This window comes from Mustelus asterias, chromosome 14, assembly GCF_964213995.1.
Source record: "Mustelus asterias chromosome 14, sMusAst1.hap1.1, whole genome shotgun sequence".
NCBI lineage: Eukaryota > Metazoa > Chordata > Chondrichthyes > Carcharhiniformes > Triakidae > Mustelus > Mustelus asterias.
In genome coordinates this window covers 98,864,136-98,879,098 of record NC_135814.1, presented here as the reverse complement: position 1 = coordinate 98,879,098, position 14,963 = coordinate 98,864,136, and the positions used below count along the sequence as shown (strand labels likewise).

Genomic DNA, 14,963 nt, shown 5'->3' with positions numbered 1-14,963 from the left:
GTGGGTTTCCTCCGGGTGCTCCGGTTTCCTCTCACAGTCTGAAAGATGTGCTGGTTGGGTGCATTGGCCGTGCTAAATTCTCCCTCAGTGTACCTGAACTTGGCAACTTGGGGATTTTCACAGTAGCTTCATTGCAGTGTTAATGTAAGCCTACTTGTGAAACTACTAAATAAACTTTAAAAAGTGTAGTCACTGTTGTAATGCAGGGAACATGGCACCCAATTTACACAGTAGGATCCCGCAAGCAGCGACATGGTAAAGATTAGATAATCTGTGTTAGTAGCTTGAGCAATAAAGATTAACCAAAGTTCCCTGTCCCTTTTTTGAAATAGTGCAATATGATCCTGTATGCTTTCCTGACGATACAGACTTGATTTAAAAGCTTCATCTGGAAGGTGGCACTTCTGGCACTGCAGCACTCCTTCAGGAGCGCGCTGGAGATGTCAGCCTGAATCATGTCACAGTCTTCTACCCACTGGGTCTGGGTTACACAACAGTCATCTCAAATTGTTGGAAATCATTTGATTTGATTTATTATTGTCATATGTGCTAGAATACAGTGAAAAGCATTGTTTCTTGCGCACTATACAGACAAAGCATACCGTTCATAGAGTACAGTGGGGAGGCGATGGCCTAGTGGCATTATCGCTGGACTATTAATCCAGGAACTCAGCTAATGTTCTGGGGACCCGGGTTCGAATCCCGCCACGGCAGATGGTGGAATTTGAATTCAATAAAAATATCTGGAATTAAGAATCTACTGATGACCATGAAACCATTGTCGATTGTCGGAAAAACCCATCTGGTTCACTAATGTCCTTTAGGGAAGGAAATCTGCCGTCCTTACCCGGTCTGGCCTGCATGTGACTTCAGAGTCACAGCAATGTCGTTGACTCTTAACTGTCCTCCAAGGGCAACTAGGGATGGGCAATAAATGCTGGCCCAGCCAGCGACACCCATGTCCCACGAATGAATTAAAAAAAACATAGGGGAAAAGGAAAGGAGAGGATGTGGTGTTACAGTCATAGCTAGGGTGTAGAGAAAGATCAACTTAATGCGAGGTAGGTCCATTCAAAAATCTGACAGCAGCAGGGAAGAAGCTGTTCTTGAGTCAGCTGGTACGTGACCTCAGACTTTTGTATCTATTCCCAATGGAAGAAGGTGGGGGAGAGAATGTCTGGGGTGCGTGGGGTCCTTATTTATGCTGGCTGCTTTGCCGAGGCAGTGGGAAGTGGAGATGGAGTCAATGGATGGGAGGCTGGTTTGCGTGATGGGTTGGGCTACATTCATGACATTTTGTAGTTTCTTGCGGTCTTGGACAGAGCAGGAGCCAAATCAAAAGAAGGATACTTGTGGCGGGGCATAAATATGGGGACATAGACAACTTGAGCCGAATGATCTATGTCAGTAATGTAATGTCCAATGCAATTCTGGTAAATAATAGTGGGTAAGAAAACTTAGGAGAATTGTGTCTGAGTAACAGCTTAGGCTGATGGGTTGATGGTGTTATTTCCCTGCAGGCCTCCAGCATTATTGCTTAATGGAATTGGGAAGTCTCTATTCCTCCCAGATGTGCGTCGACAGCACAAACTGCACCTGGAATATTACAAATCCCTCCTGACCCGATTCCGGGACCGCCCAGATGTTTTTAAGCTTGTTGAACTGCAAACATCTCTGTGAAAATTATTTTGTGTGTCAGCTTAGTATCGCTGTCACTCCCGAGTCAGCAAGCTGTGCGGGGGAAGGGGTGGTGGTCGGGATTCTAGGATTGGCACAGGACTGGAAGGCGACAGGGCACTATTGCCAAGGCAGTGCAGTGACAGCTGGATAGTGTCAACCAACAGTCAGAACACTCTTCCCTCTGAACCCAGAGATTTTCCAGTTCAAACCCCACTCCAGAGACTTGAATACAGAATCCAGACCTATATATATTCCAGTGCCGGACTGAGGGAGTGCCACACTGTCAGAGTGCCGACTTTCAGATGAGGTGTTAAATCAAGGTGTCATCTGTCCCTTGAAGCAGATGTAAAAGACCCAATGGCATTGTTTTAACAATGAACAGTGTTGTTTCATAGAACCATAGAATTCCTACAGTGCAGAAGGAGGCCATTCAGCCCATCGCGTCAGCACGGACAGAACATCTTACCCAGGCCCTATCCTCGTAACCCCACATGTTTATCCCATTAATCCCCCTAATCTACACAATTTGGGACACTAAGGGACAATTTATCATGGCCAATCCCCCTAAACTACACAACTTGGGACACTAAGGGACAATTTATCATGGCCAATCCCCCTAAACTACACAACCTGGGGCACTAAGGGGCAATTTAGCATGGCTAATCAACCTAACCTACACATCTTTGGACTGTGGGAGGAAACCGGAGCACCCGGAGGAAACCCACGTAGACACAGGGAGAACGTGCAAACTCCACACAGTGACCCAAGCCGGGAATCGAACCCGGGTCCCTGGTGCTGTGAGGCGGCAGTGCTAACCACTGTGCCACTATGCTGTCATGGTCAATATTTTATACCTCAACTAAAAACCGATTATTTAGTTGCTTATCTCATTGCTGTTCTGTGGGAAGCTCCTAGGTGTAAATTGTCTGCAGTACTTTCTAGTGATGACAGTTTAAAGGAGTATTTCATTGACTATAGAGTGTTTTGGAATGTCTGGTGGTTGTGAAGGGCGCTCTCTCTCTCTCTCTCTCTCTCTTTTCTCGCTGTATTGTGGTGCAGAACATCGGAGATGTTAAATTGTGGGCAGGAAGATCCCGCCAGCGAGAAACATAGAAACTAGAAGCGGGAGTAGGCCATTCGGCCCTTCGAGCTTGCTCCGCCATTCATTATGATCATGGCTGATCATCAAATTCAATATGCTGACCCCTCCCTTTCCCCCATATCCCTTGATCCCTTTAGCCCCAAGAGCTATATCTAATTTCTTCTTGAAATCACGCAACGTTTTGGCCTCAACTACTATATCAGAGCTGGAAAGTCCCGCCATGTATCATTCTTTTCATGTATCTGTTCAATCCCCCAACAAACGCCACGAAAACGGATTAGCTGGCTATTTATATAATATAACTGATGCTAAATAGCTGCCATTACAGTCAGTCGCTGTATCCAATACAATCATAGAATCCCTACGGTGCAGGGGGAGGCCATTTGGCCCATTGAGTCTGTACCGACCACAATTCCACCCAGGTCCTATTCCCATAACCCCACACATTTACCCTGCTAATCCATGCTTGGCCATACCCTGCTTGGCCATGATAAATAGCCTCTTTGTGTCAGGGGGATTAGGAGGGTAAATATGTGGGGTTACGGGGATAGGACCTAGGTGGGATTGTTGTTGGTGTAGACTCGATGGGCCCAATAGCCTGCTCTGCATTGTAGATTCTGTGATAATCCCTCGACACCAAGAGTCAATCCATCTGACCTGCACATCTTTGGACACTAAGGGACAATTTAGCATGGCCAATCCATCTGACCTGCACATCTTTGGAGTGTGAGGGAAACCAGAGCACCTGGAGGAAACCCACGCAGACATGGGGAGAATGTGCAGACTCCACACAGACAGCGACCCAAGGCCGGAATTGAACCTGGGTCCCTGGCGCTGTGAGGTGGCAGTGCTAGCCACTGTGCCACCCTATCTCCTCCCTAGATCCCACCATCTCTACCTCTTCTAAGACGACACTTAAAACCCATTTCTTGGACGGGGCTTTGTTCAGCTGCCCCAGCATTAGCATCTCCTTAATATCTGGTTGTCTGGGAGTCGGTTTAGCTCAGTTAGCTGGACAGCTGGTTCGTGACGCAGAGCGCTGCCAACAGCGTGGGTTCAATTCCCGTCCCGGCTGAGGTTATTCACAACAGCCTGGCCTTCTCAACCTCGCCTGAGGTGTGTTGACCCCTCAGGTTAAATCACCACCAGTCAGCTCTCCCCCTCAAAGCAAGGAACAGCCTGTGGTCACCTGGGATTTTAACTTTCCCTTTCCTTTTATCTGAGTGTTGCTTGATCAATAGCAAGGCAACTGAACCCATTCTCAAAACGCCGCTGCGATGACTGATTGCTTTCCTTACCTACAGCTCACTGAATTAAATCGGAAGGATGGATTTCACTAACACTTGAGGCTATGCAGGTCTCATTAAACCTCTTCATAGAATCCCTGCAGTGCAGAAGGAGGCCACTCAGCCCATCGCTCTGCATTGACTCTCCGACAGAGCATCTTACCCAGGCCCTATCCCCATAATCCCATATATTTACCCCGCTAATTCCCCTAACCTGTACATCTTGGGACACCAAGGGGCAATTTACCATGGTCAATCCACCGAACCTACACATCTTTGGACTGTGGGAGGAAACCGGAGCACCCGGAGGAAACCCACGCAGACACGGGGAGAATGTGCAGACTCCGCACAGACAGTGACCCAAGCCGGGAATCGAACCCGGGTCCCTGGCGCTGTGAGTCAGCAGTGCTTGCCTCACAGCCTTTAGAATAGGATTCCTACAGTGCAGAAGCAGGCCATTTGGCCCATCGAGTCTGCACTGACACTCCGACAGGGAATCTTACCCAGGCCCTACCCAATTAATCTCCCCAACCTACACATCCTGGGATATTAAGGGGCCATTTAGCGTGGTCAATCTACCTAACCTGCACATCTTTGGACTGTGGGAGGAAACCGGAGCACCTGGAGGAAACCCACGCAGACATGGGGAGAACGTGCAGACTCCACACAGTTAGTGACCCAAGCCGGGAATCGAACCCGGGTCCCTGGCGCTGTGAGGCAGCAGTGCTAACCACTGTGCCACGTTGTGCTTTAACTTCAGGAGTCTCTCTCTCTCTCTGTTACCTGAAAGGAAATGATTAAATTGAACATAAATGGCTCAATAAGCCTCAAATAAAATGGAGGCTGTTCCCTGTTTGCTGGCTTTATTGATGTGTCACAGAACAGAACGACATGTCGAGCAGGCCTCAGTGGAAGATTCTACACGTCTAGACTACAATCCTGGGTTATAGCTGCTCTCGCATATTAAAAACCAATTGGATCGACTCAGTGCTGTCTGCAAGCTCCAAATACAAATAAACCAATTCACTGGCTCCTGACCAGGTGAGCTTTCCCACTCACTCCTACAACACGGTAAGTGGGCAGACGGCAACAATTGGCAGCGTACCCATCATGTCTAAATAAATAATTATGGATCAATTGAGCTTGTTAACCAGCCAATTGAGCCCACTAATATGCTGCTCATCATACAGTTGACATGGGTAGGTGGGCAGGAGTGGTTAGGCCATTTTTCTTTACAAAGGGTGCATATCAGGGAAGCCCCCCTAAGACAGCAGCCCTCCTTAAGGGCAGCACAATGGCACAGGGGTGGCACAGTGATGAGCACTGCTGCCCCACAGCGCCTGGGACCCTGATTCGATTCCAGCTTTGGGTCACTGTCTGTGCGGAGTCCGCACGTTCTCCCCGTGTCTGCGTGGGTTTGCTCCGGTTTCCTCCCACAGTCCGAAAGCATGTGTTCGGGTACACTAAGGGAGAATTTAAGCATGGCCAGTGCACGTCTTCGGACTGTGGGAGGAAACCGGAGCTCCTGGAGGAAAGCCACGCAGACACGGGGAGAATGTGCAGACTCCGCACAGACAGTGACCCAAGCCGGGAATTGAACCTGGATCCCTGCCGCTGTGAGGCAGCAGTGCTAACCACTGCGCCACCGTGCCACCCTTGAATGTGCTTAATGTGAAACAACAGTTGAGGAAATTTCCCCGGGATTAATGCAATTTTCAACCAAGAAAATGTATTTTAAGCTCTGATGTGGCATTTGTAAAGGATGAGAGAGGCTGAACAGCAATTTTAAGTCAGTAATTTGATCTCGATTCTGCTGACGCTCATAAATCTCTGGAGTTTTACTCTATTGCCTTCTAAAATTGAATCATCAGTGTGTAACTCGCTGCTTACGTGTTTTCTTCTCCTTGGTAATTGAAGTTAGGCAGCAGTAAAAAGGCAAGAGGAAGGACTTTTTTCCCCTCTAGAATTCAGTCTCTAAACCACCTCCATCTCCGTCTCCTTGCTCAATAAGACCTTCCCCTTGGACCCAGCTTTCTGTAACCTTACATCTCCCGATGTGATGAAGCTTCCAGTTTAATCATTCCCCTGTGAAGCGGTTGGGGAGTTATTTATCTTTTGAATAGTGCTATATCAATGGAAACATACAAACTAGAAGCAGGAGTAGACCATTCGGCCCTTCAAACCTGCTCCACCTTTCATCGGCTGATCATCAAATTCAATATCCTGATCCCGCCTTCCCCCTCATATCCCTTGATCCCTTTAGCCCCAAGAGCGGTATCTAATTTCTTCCTGAAATCACTCAATGTTTTGGCCTCAACTGCATTCTGTGGTGGAGAATTCTACACATTCACCACCCTCTGGGTGAAGAAATTTCTCCTCACCTCGGTTCTAAAAGGTTTACCCCTTATCCTCAAACTATAACCCCTAGTTCTGGACTCCCCCACCATCGGGAACATTCTTTCTGAATCTAACCCTGTTTGAATTTTATAAGTTTCTCTGAGATCCCCTCTCACTCTTCTAAACTCCAGACGGATAAATGGGAAGGCGACTTATTATCTAAATGGGGAGAGACTTCGGGGTGCTCAGGTGCAGAGGGATCTGGGTGTCCGCGTTCATGAGTCACAGAAAACTAGCATGCAGGTACAGCAGATAATAAAGAGAGCAAATGGAATGTTAGCATTTATTGATAAAGGAATAGAATATAAAGGTAAGGTGGTATTGTTGCAACTATACAAGGCATTGGTGAGGCCGCACCTGGAGTATTGTGCACAGTTTTGGTCCCCTTATTTGAGGAAAGATGCAGTGGCATTGGAGGCAGTTCAGAGGAGGTTCACTAGATTGATTCCAGAGATGAGGGGTTTGTCGTATGAAGAGAGATTGAACAGTTTAGGCCGATACTCTCTGGAATTTAGAAGAATGAGGGGAAATCAAATTGAGGTATACAAGATGATAAAGTAGACGTGGAGCGGATGCTTCCTCTTGTGGGGCATTCTGGGACGAGACGTCAGTCTTAGGATAAGGGGCAGCAAATTTAAAACAGAGTTGAGGAGAAACTACTTCTCCCAAAGGGTTGTGAATCTTTGGAATTCGCTCCCCCAAAGTGCGGTGGATGCTGGGACAGTGAGTAAATTTAAGGAGGAGTTAGACAGATTTTTAATTGGGAATGGGTTGAAGGTTATGGGGAGAAGGCAGGAAAATGGGGATGAGGAGCATATCAGCCATGATCGAATGGCGGAGCGGACTCGATGGGCCGAATGGCCTAATTCTGCTCCTATATCTTACGAATTTATGCATATAATCCTAACCGATTTAATCTCTTGTCATATGACAGACTTGCCATCCCAGGAAGGTGTCTGATAAACCTTTGCTGCACTCCCTCTCATAGAATCATAGAAAGAATCATAGAATCCCTACAGTGCAGAAAGAGGCCATCTGGCCCATCGAGTCTGCACCGACCACAATCCCACCCAGGCCCTACCCCCATATCCCCACACATTTACCCGCTAATCCCTCTAACCTATACACCTCAGGACACTAAGGGGCAATTTTAGCATCGTCAATCAACCTAACCCGCACATCTTTAGACTGTGGGAGAAAACCGGAGCACCCGGAGGAAACCCACGCAGACACGAGGAGAACGTGCAAAGTCCACACAGACAGTGACCCAAGCCGGGAATCGAACCCAGGTCCCTGGAGCTGTGAAGCAGCAGTGCTAACCACTGTGCTACCGCGCCGCTCTCTAGCAAGTTGTTGTTGGTTTTAATGTCTTTTGCCTTTTGTTTATGCTTCAAGGGAAGGCCAATGTGTTTTAGCCAACAGGAGAGCTTTGATGAGGGGTGGAGCAGTTGGCGTTGTGTCTATGAGCTTTTAGAATGGCACAAAAATTGGCAGCGTGGTACATAGCGAGGAGGAAAGCCTTGGATCACAGGGCGAGAGAGATAGGCTGGTCAGCTGGGCACAACATTGGCAAATGGAATTTAACCCTGAAAAGCGTGAGGTGATGCATTTTGGAAGGACTAACAAGGCAAGAGAATATCCAATGAATGGCAGGATGCTAGGAAGTACAGAGGGCCTGAGCCATCTTGGAATGCAGGCACAGAGATCCTTGAAGGCAGCAGGACAGGTAGATAAGGTGATTAAGAAGTCACATGGGATACTTTATTAGCCGAGGCACAGAAGAGCAGGGAGGTTATGATGGAGCTGTATAAAACACTGGTTAGACCACAGCTGGAGTACTGTCAGGCCGTCACACTATAGGAAGGAAATCATTGCATTGGGAAGGTTACAGACGGGATTCATCAGGATATTTAAGTTTAAGTTTATTTATTAGTATCACAAGTAGGCTTATGTTAACACTGCAATTAAATTATAGTGAAATTCCCCTAATCGCCACACTCCAGCGCCTGTTTGGATACACTAAGGAGAATGGAAACAGGGGTACAGGGAGAAGGCAGGGGAATGACACTAAATCATGATGCCTGTTTGGAGAGCAGAAGCAGACATGATGGGCCAAATGGCCTCCTTCTGCACAGTAACAATTCTGTGAAATGATGCAGTTTGGTAGGATGAAGAGAGACATTATGAATCCTAGTAGATTCAGAAAGAATGTTCCCAATGGTGGTGGGGGAGTCCAGAACGAGGGGGTCATAATTTGAGGATAGTTTGATGACCTTTTAGAACTGGGACGTGTCACAAATCGGCTTACATTAACACTGCAATGAAGTCACTGTAAAAATCCCCTGGTTGCCACACTCCGGCACCTGTTTGGGTACACTGAGGGAGAATTTAGCATGGCCAACGCACCTAACCAGCACGTCTTTCAGACTGTGGGAGGAAACCGGAGCACCTGAGGAAACCCACGCAGACACGGGAAGAATGTGCAAACTCTGCACAGAGAGTGACCCAAGTCGGGAATGGAACCTGTGTCCCTGGCGCTGTGAGGCAACAGTGCTAACCATGCCCCCGTGCCACCCTTGGAGGGTCAGTGCAAACCCGATGGGCCGAATGGTCTCCTTCTGCTCTATAGGGATTTTATGATGGGGTGCGAGGGAGCTTATGCGGAGGGTAAGCTCTGGCCCAGATTAGTTCTGTGCTGGAGATACGGTGTCATTCTTCGCCGGAGAGGGAACGGTTGTCAGGGTAACCTTGCTTCTCACCATCGTGTTGTTTTCCTTTGGTCCGCAGGGCGAGCTCTGCTGCTTGAAGTGATTTGGCCGCAGTCGCGATGGACGGGCTCCTCTGATGGGTGGCGCTGAGACATTCTCACCATGTTGCAGCGTGGCTTGACATGGCTCCGGTTTGAGATCGCCCACTCCCTGACCTTGGCGGGTCTACTGCTGCTCTTCACTTTGCTGCACGCGGCCACCACCTCGTGCCCCCGAAGCTGCCAGTGCTTCGACAAGAACGGCAAGCTGGTGCACTGCGCCGGCAAGAACCTCAAAGAAATCCCCAAGGACCTGCCGGCCGACACCGTGTCCTTGCATCTCAACTCCAATCGGATAACCAAAATACCCAACAATGCCTTCAAGGACCTCTACCTGCTCAAGGAACTGGATCTGTCCAGAAACGCCATCGAGTCCATTGATATTGGCGCGTTCCGAGGACTCCCCGAGGGCCTCAGGATGCTGGACCTGTCGAGCAACAGGATCCAGAGCGTGCCGAAGGAGGCCTTTGGCAGGATGAAAGCGAAGATCCGGCTAGCCAACAACCCGTGGCACTGTGAATGCACGCTGCAGCAGATGATCAAGGAGTTGACCCTCGACCCGGAAACGGTCAACGACTTCATCTGCCACTCGTCGGTGCAGGAGGAGTACGCGGGGAAACCCCTCATTCAGATCCTGGATTCGGGCATCAACTTCTGCAACATGCACCAGAAGACCACCGACGTGGCCATGTTCATCACCATGTTCGGCTGGTTCACCATGGTCATCTCCTACATCGTGTATTACGTGCGCCAGAATCAGGAGGACGCCAGGCGACACCTTGAGTACCTTAAGTCCCTTCCCAGCACACAGATCACCAAGGAGTTTGACACCATCAGTACTGTACTGTGAGGCTGCACGGCCCACCCTTTGTGTGTGACACCTAATCAACCTTAAATACTGGATGAGTCAGCCACTCTGCCTGGCTCAACCACAAGTGCCTCCTTTGCTATTTAGAGATTGTACGCCCTTTGACGTTTTTTTATGATTTTTTTTGTGCATTGAGGTTCCTAATAAAGCTGTCAGAACGAACGACTGCGATGACTTTGGTGGATGATAGAGCAATTTTGGCTTCTTCCCAAGCCTTGGGCTGCAATCCAAGTCAAACTTGTAGGATGAAGGGTTGCCTGAATCTCACCGGCAATTAAGGGTGTGTTGCCGGAGTTTTACCGGCAATTCAGGGTGTATTGCCGGAATTTTACCGCCAGCCCCGATTTTTGGCTCGCAGGAGGCTCGCGGAACGGCATTCTCCGTTGTCCTTGGGGGTACAAGGCGGTAAAATTCCGGCAGTGGTGAGGGAAGGGGGAATTGCCTCAAAAACCCAGGTGGGCTTGCGGGAGGGGGGGAGGTGGCAGGGCTGGTGGACATGAGGGTTTTAAATCTCAGGCCGAGGTGGTGTGGGCAGAGATGTGTGATGGGGGAGAGGGAGGGGAGATGTATCCGCAGTCATGGGGGGGTAGGGGAGGGGAAGGGGGGAGATCAGGGAGCGGGATCTGTCAGCTGTCAGGAGGGTGATGGGGTGGAGGGGGGGGATGGTGGATTCACGCTCAGGGAATTGAAGTGTATTTATTTATTAGTATCACAATTAGGCTTGCACTAACACTGCAATGAAGTTACTGTGAAAATCCCCCAGTTGCCACACTCCAGTGCCTGTTCGGGTACACTGAGGGAGAATTTAGCATGGACAATGTAGGCAGCTGAAGATCCTTTCACAGGGCTGGAGGGAGGGGGGGTGGGCGGGGGGATGGGGTAGCAGGGGGAGGGGCTGGAAGAGAGTTTGGTTGTGATTATGGGGAGGGTGTAACCCAGAGCAAGGGAGGTTTCATTGTGAGGTTGAGTGGTAAGTCTGAAAAAAAAAATTAAACATCTGGGTCCCGTCTGGCCCCGAATCGAGCTCTTTGGCAGGTTTAGCTCAATGTCGGAGCTGACTCTGCAAAGCCTCTCCCACCCCCCCATCAACTCCCTCCCCTCAAATCTCCGACAGAAATGAGGAGCAGTGGTTAAGGTGTATCGGAAGCCATTTTAAAATAACCAAGTAACAAACTATTGAGCCCGTTATGGTGCCAATTCTATGCAAATTCCTGTTGCCCACTCTTTTTCAGATGTCAGATAGAGAAAGGTTTGGGAGTGCTTTACATGGACGGAATAAGAGGCCTTCCCTCGGGACTAAGGCCTTCTGTAGAAGTAGATCCTGCTGGAAAAGACAACGGCATTTGAATTTTTTTGTAACTTCATTTATTCACTACTTTAAGCCTACCTTGAGAAATAAGGAAACAAAGAACAGTACAGCACAGGAACAGGCCATTTGGCCCTCCAAGCCTGCGCTGATCACATTATCCTATCTAGACCAACCGCCTGTATCCCTCTATCCCCCATTTGTTCATGTGTCTATCTAGATAAGTCTTAAATGTCGCTATTGTATCTGCCTCAACCACCTCACTTGGCAGTGCATTCCAGGCCCCCACCACCCTCTGTGTAAAAAACTTCCCCCGCACATCTCCACTGAACCTTCCCCCCTTACCTTGAACTTGTGCCCCCTTGTAATTGTCAGGATTTTCACAGTAGCTTGCAGTGTGAATGTAAGCCTATTTGTGACTAATAAACTTATTTCTGCCCTGGGAAAAAGCTTCCAACTGTTCACCCTGTCTATAACGCTTATAATTTTATAAACTTCTATCAGCCTCCGCCCCCTCAGCCTCCGTCTTTCCAGGGAGAACAATCCCAGTTTATTTAACCTCTCCTCATAGCTAATACCCTCCATACCAGGCAACACCCTGGTAAACCTTTTCTGCACTCCCTCCAAAGTCTCTCCAAAGGTTGAGAGGTCGAGGGACCATTAAGTTTGTAGCTTTGACTGACTTCTGGTTCACGGAGTAACCATCTCACCCCCTCCCCCCCCCCACCCCCATCCACCCCCGCCTCATGACTTCCTGACCTAGACTCTCAAATGCGCATGGAGCCTGCTTCCACTGATAACTAACTCCCTTCCTGCTGAGTGGCCATCACTGGCCACCTCTCGCTTGGTCCACTGTGATGAACCGGTAGGGGTGGAAACGGGTGGACAGTGCACTTCCTGTTCCCTCTCCCTCACACTGCCACCCCCACCCCCCCCCTCCATCCGCGCCCCCCCCCCCCCAACCACCAGAAAGCCTAAAATCCAGCACTCCCTCTGCCCTGACTTTATCGCCATCCTTTCATCCTCGCTGGATTCAAATCCCCTCCCTCCCTAACAGCACAGTATGTACACCAGATGGGCCCCAGCGGCTCAAGATGGCAGCTCGACACCACCTTCTCGAGGGCCATTAGAGATGGGCAACAAATTTTGTGAGAATGCAGGGCCCCGTATCTAAGGAAAGACGTGCTGGCCTTGGAGAGGGTTGAGAGCAGGTTCACGGGAATGATCCCAGGAATTAAAAGCTTGTCGTATGAGGAGCGTTTAAGGATTCTGGGTCTGTACTCGATGGATTTTAGAAGGATGGCGGTGGGGGCGGTGGGCGGATCTCATTGAAATGTACAGAATACTGAAAGGCCAGGATAGAGTGGATGTGGGGAAGATGTTTCCATTAGTCGGAGAGACTAGGATCCAAGGGCGCAGCATCAGAGTAAAGGAACGACCCTTCAGCCAGAGGGTGGTGAATCTGTGGAACTCTTTGCCGCAGAAGGCTGTGGAGGCCGGGTCATTGAGTGTATTTAAGACAGAGATAGATATGTTCTTGATTGGTAAGGGGATCAAAGGTTATGGGAAAAAGGCGAGAGAATGGGGTTGATTTGATTTATAATTGTCACATATATTAGTATGCAGTGAAAAGTATTGTTTCTTGCGCGCTATACAGACAAAGCATACCGTTTATAGAGAAGGAAACGAGAGAGTGGAGAATGTAGTGTTACAGTCATAGCTAGGGTGTAGAGAAAGATCAACTTAATATAAGGTAGGTCCATTCAAAAGCCTGATGGCAGCAGGGAAGAAGCTGTTCTTGTGTCGGTTGATACGTGACCTCAGACTTTTGTATCTTTTTCCCGACGGAAGAAGGTGGAAGAGAGAATGTCCGGGGCGCGTGGGGGTCCTTAATTACGCTGGCTGCTTTGCCGAGGCAGCGGGAAGTGTAGACAGAGTCAATGGATGGGAGGCTGGTTTGAGTGATGGACTGGGCTTCGTTTATGACCTTTTTGTAGTTTCTTGTGGCCTTGGGCAGAGCAGGAGCCCATACCAAGCTGTGATACATCCGGAAAGAATGCTTTCTATGGTGCATCTATAGAAGTTGAGAAACTTATCAGCCGTGATTGAAAGGCGGAGCAGACTCGGTGGGCCGAATGGCCTAATTCTGCCCCTATATATTATGGTATGGTATATATTATGAATGCTCACATCTCCAGAGCAAATAATTAACTAAAAGCATTTTGCTTTTGCGTGTAGCAGAGATAGGGTCAGGGGTCGTCGAAATGACAGCGATGAAGATCTCTCTGACGTTCTGCCAGACAGTTTTTGAGTTGTGTGTAATCTGCAGGCTGGCTGTGATTATTTGTAGCAACGGCAACAACTGACTGATGTTAGCAGAGGACATGGAAGATTTATGGTAGCAATCCTGGTTCTCACCTAGAACATTCCAGACCGGCTGTGCGAGAAGTGAATTAGGGGGTGAATTATACTTCTATTTCCAATTAAATCTTCAGGACTAAACAAAACTTCTACCTTTTTTGATTCATTCATGGGATGTGAATGTCACTGGCTGGACCAGCATTTATTACCCATCCCTGAGGGCAGTTGAGAGTCAACCACATTGCTGTGGCTCTGGAGTCACATGTAGGCCAGACCGGGTAAGGACGGCAGATTTCCTGCCTTAAAAGGCCGAATGGCCTACTCCAGCTTCTAGTTTCAATGTTTCTACTGGGGCTAAAGGGATCAAGGGGGAATCAGGATGGTGAATTCGATGATCATAATGGATGGCGGAGCAGGCTCAAAGAGCCTACCTCTGCTACTATAGGCCATTAGTGAACCAGGTGGGTTTTTCCACCAATGGTTTCATGGTCATCAGTAGACTTTTAAATTCCAGATTTTTACTGAATTCAAATTTTGCCATCTGCCGTGGCAGGATTCAAACCCGGGTCCCCAGAACATTTCCCTAGATCTTTGTATTACTAGTCCAGTGACAATACCACCAGGCCGCCTGCTACCTAATCTAAAAGAAGCAAATTATATTTTCCCAAGTGATAGCCCAGGAAATATTCACCCTTCAAATAACACTCCAAAGGCAGGGTAGTTCTCCCCAATGTCCTGGCAAAATATTTATTCCTCTATCAATATCACTAAAAAAAACTGATTATCTAGTTCATCATGTTGCTGTTTGTGGGATCTTGCTGTGTGCAAATTGGTTGCTGCATTTCCTACATTACGACAGTGACCACACTTCAGAAGGATGTGGGTAGCGGCACGGTGGCACAGTGGTTAGCCACTGCTGCCTCACAGCGCCAGGGACCCGGGTTCAATTCCGGCCTTAGGCGACCGTCTGTGTGGAGTTTGCACATTCCTCCCGCCGTGTCTGCGTGGGTTTCCTCCGGGTGCTCCGGTTCCCTCCCACAGTCCAAAGATGTGCAGGTTAGGTTGATTGGCCATGCTGAGTTGCCCCTTAGTGTCAGGGGAATTAGCAGGGTAAATATGTGGAGTTCGGGGGATAGGGTCTGGGTGGATTATGTTTG

At 48.8% G+C, this 14,963-nt stretch overlaps 1 protein-coding gene across 1 annotated transcript; it reads left to right on the top strand.

Annotated features, from left to right (window-relative positions):
* The first annotated feature begins 9,335 nt into the window (after positions 1–9,335).
* Positions 9,336–10,121, top strand: lrrc3 (leucine rich repeat containing 3). Its single transcript, XM_078227733.1, has one exon. It carries the CDS (start codon positions 9,336–9,338, stop codon positions 10,119–10,121), a length of 786 nt encoding a protein of 261 aa, XP_078083859.1.
* The last annotated feature ends 4,842 nt before the right edge of the window (positions 10,122–14,963 follow it).

Excerpts from the sequence above, each read along its gene's own strand:
- lrrc3 (XM_078227733.1), top strand. The coding sequence starts at position 9,336 with ATGTTGCAGCGTGGCTTGACATGGCTCCGGTTTGAGATCGCCCACTCC.